Source organism: Silurus aristotelis (genome assembly GCF_946808225.1).
Source record: "Silurus aristotelis genome assembly, chromosome: 26".
Taxonomy (NCBI): Eukaryota; Metazoa; Chordata; class Actinopteri; order Siluriformes; family Siluridae; genus Silurus; species Silurus aristotelis.
In genome coordinates, this window is record NC_139599.1 from 18013731 (window position 1) to 18016230 (window position 2500).

At 40.4% G+C, this 2500-nt stretch overlaps 1 protein-coding gene across 1 annotated transcript in view; it reads right to left on the bottom strand.

The window, feature by feature from the left end:
* Positions 1 to 1378: 1378 nt before the first annotated feature.
* cwc15 (CWC15 spliceosome associated protein homolog) overlaps positions 1379 to 2500 on the bottom strand; it is a 9318-nt gene continuing 8196 nt past the window's right edge. Inside the window, 4 exon segments of the mRNA XM_083531077.1 lie at positions 1379 to 1610; positions 1739 to 1860; positions 2023 to 2130; positions 2260 to 2346. Coding sequence (XP_083387203.1) covers positions 1481 to 1610; positions 1739 to 1860; positions 2023 to 2130; positions 2260 to 2346 — 447 coding nt within the window. The 3' untranslated portion in view covers positions 1379 to 1480.

Genomic DNA, 2500 nt, shown 5'->3' on the forward strand with positions numbered 1-2500 from the left:
GACATCCACCTAGTAATGCATTACAGTAGTCCAGTCTGGAGGTCATGAACGCATGGACGAGCTTCTCTGCATCAGATATAGGTAACATATTTCTTAGCTTAGAAATATTTCTAATGTGGAAGAAGCTGTTTTTGTAACTTGGTTGATGTGATTATTAAAAGTTGCTCTAAAATAACTCCCAGGTCTTTTACCGTTGAACTAGTAGTTACAGAACAACCGTCTAAATGCAGGCTGAGATGCTGGAGCTTCTGTGTACTATTTTTTGGGCCGATGAGCAAAATCTCCGTTTTATCAGAATTTAATAGCAGAAAGTTATGGGTCATCCAATCTCTTATTTCTTCAACACACTCAGTTATGCGAGCTAATTGAGCTGTATCGCCTGGTTTGGATGAAATATATAGCTGGGTATCATCAGCATAACAATGGAAGCTAATTCCATGCCTTCTAATAATATTTCCTAATGGAAGCATGTATATTGTGAAAAGCAGGGGTCCTAGAACTGAACCTTGTGGCACGCCATAATTTACTAGCATTATCCTGGATAGCTCTCCATTTAAATCTACGAAATGGTAACGATTGGACAGGTAGGATTTAAACCAGCTTAATGCCTGTCCCTGAATACCGATGTAATTCTGTAAGCGATCGAGGAGAAGATCATGATCTATAGTGTCGAATGCAGCACTAAGATCTAGTAAAACTAACAGCGAGATGAAGCCTTGGTCTGAAGCTAAAAACAGGTCATTAGTGATTGTAACTAGAGCAGTTTCTGTGCTATGAATGAGCCTGAAACCTGACTGAAACTCCTCAAAGATATTGTTCTCTTGTAAGTAGGAACAGAACTGGGCTTCGACAATCTTTTCTAAAATCTTAGACAGAAATGGGAGATTTGAAATGAGTCTGTAATTTGATGCGTGCTTGGATCCAAATGAGGTTTTTTAATGAGAGGCTTAATAACTGCTAACTTGAGGGGTTTAGGGACGTGACCTAACGATAGAGAGGAGGCAATAATATTCAGAAGATTTTATAACTTTGCTCATGCTTTGTTTACTTTTCTAGAGCAGAGCTTCAGAATCTTACAGATATAATCTGGTCGGCTCTCAGTATTTATACATGATTTTAACTTCAGAGAAAAAAAATTCTGAAGAAACTGAAAATAGTTTTTGACTTCATACTGAAACATTCATTATGTTGAGTGTGTAAATAAATCTGCAGTTGAACAGTCAGGTTTGGACCAGAATCTGTACACTGACTGACTTTATGAAGGCATGTGATGGAAATTTAACAATTGAGGAGGAAAAGAGCTCAAAACACTGCTAATTGTTAACTCGGCCCACTCGCATTATTACTGAGGTAAAAATAAAAATAAGCACACCAGTAATAAAGAAGTCAGAAGCTTTTATTACACAAACAAACAAAAAATCATGAGAAGAACTAAAAAGGAAATATTAAACTGAATCCAAGTTCACAAAGGTCGCACAGCTTATTTAACGTATTTCTCCATAAACTTTTTGTGGAATTCGGAGCGCAGAGTGTCGTTAATAAAACGCTTCTCTTTCCGAGACTCGTCCACACCTTTAGCACAGTTTTTAAAGACCACATCATCGTCCCATCTGTAACACACACACACACACACACACATACACAAATAAGACTCATAGAAAAAGTGAGGTTTTTTACAGTATGTAAATGGTGTGTGTGTGTGTGTGTGTGTGTGTGTGTGTGTGTGAGAGAGAGAGACCTGCGTTTGACACTGAAGGTGTTAGGTGTGTGAGTTGGTTGTCCAGCAAGATTGAGAAGTGGATTACCACTCAGAATATTTTCCATTCGAATTCTCTCTTCCTCTGCTTTCTGTTCCCGCTCCTACACACACACACACACACACACACACACACACACACACACACACACACAAACACAAACACACACACACAAACACACACTTTATATTTAAACAAGTATTGTGTGTGTGTGTGTGTGTGTGTGTGTGAGAAATTGATCATGTGATTGCAAAGTGGTTCTCACCTTCCTCTCCTGCTCCTCTGCCCTCTCCTTCTTAATTTTCTCAAGTTCGGCCAGCAGGGCGGCGGTGTCATCATCACTGTCAGAGGCGGAATCAGAATCCTCATCATCCTGTTACACACAAACAAACAGTTTATACTCTCTATATAGTTTTATCTATACAACTCTCTTATTGTCTGTCTGCACAGTGAGTATGTGTGTGTGTGTGTGTGTGTGTGTGTGTGTGTGTGTGTGTCGTACGTCTGTGAGTGGGTCGTCTGCATCAAGGTTTGCGGCAGGAATCTGATCAAGGCGAGGACGCTTTGAAGAGGAGGAAGAAGACGTGTGTTCTACAGGAAATAAACAGAACTGTTATTACACACACACACACACACACACACTCTCTCTCTCTCTCTCTCTCTCTCTCTCTCTCTCTCTCTCTCTCTCTCTCTCTCCCCCCCCCCCCCCAACAGTTTCTCCCTGGGACATTCTCCACCTGGCA